General features: G+C 78.1%; 1 protein-coding gene across 1 annotated transcript in view; it reads right to left on the bottom strand.

Moving 5' to 3' along the window:
- Positions 1-576: 576 nt before the first annotated feature.
- ETH_00036535 (uncharacterized protein) overlaps positions 577-671 on the bottom strand; it is a gene marked incomplete at both ends in the record, with an annotated part of 2,560 nt that continues 2,465 nt past the window's right edge. Inside the window, one exon of the mRNA XM_013375301.1 lies at positions 577-669. Within this exon, the coding sequence (XP_013230755.1) occupies positions 577-669 (93 nt within the window). The remainder of the gene's footprint in view (positions 670-671) is intronic.

Raw genomic sequence — 671 nt, forward strand, 5'->3', positions numbered from 1 at the left:
CCTGCCAGGGGGCCCCCACCCAGGGGAGCTCCCGGCAGCGGGCTCCCACCCAGGGGGGCCCCCGCCAGGGGGGCCCCACCCAGAGGGCCCTTAGTCAAGGAGCCCCCCGCCAGGGGGCCCCCGGCCAGGGGGCTTCCACCCAGGGGGACCCCACCCAGGGGGCCCCCATCCAGGGGGCCCTTTTTCAAGGGGCCTCCTGCCAGGGCGCCCCCATCCAGGGGGCCCTTTTTCAAGGGGCCCCCACCCAGGGGGCCCCCATCGGGGGAGCCCTTGTTTAAGGGGCCCCCACCCAGGGGGCCCCCATCGGGGGGGCCCTTGTTTAAGGGGCCTCCCGCCAGGGGGCCCCCATCCAGGGGGCCCTTGTTCAAGGGGCCCCCGGCCAGGGGCCCCCCATCCAGGGGCCCCCCATCCAGGGGGCCCTTGCCCTTGTTCAAGGCGCCCCCGGACAGGGTACCCCCATCCAGGTGGCTTCCGGCCCGGGGGCCCCCGGCCAGGGGGCCCCCGGCAAGGGGTCCCTTGTTCAGGGGGCCCTTACCCAGGGGACCTTTGTTCAAGGGGCCCCCGGCCGGGGGGCCCTCACCCGAGGGGGCCCCTGCCAGGGGGGCCCCACCCAGGGGTCCCTTGTTCAGGGGTCCCCCGGCGGGGGGGGCCCCGGCGGGGGGGGGCCGGCC

Source organism: Eimeria tenella, genomic scaffold, assembly GCF_000499545.2.
Source record: "Eimeria tenella Houghton genomic scaffold, Eth_scaff2658, whole genome shotgun sequence".
Taxonomy (NCBI): Eukaryota; Apicomplexa; class Conoidasida; order Eucoccidiorida; family Eimeriidae; genus Eimeria; species Eimeria tenella.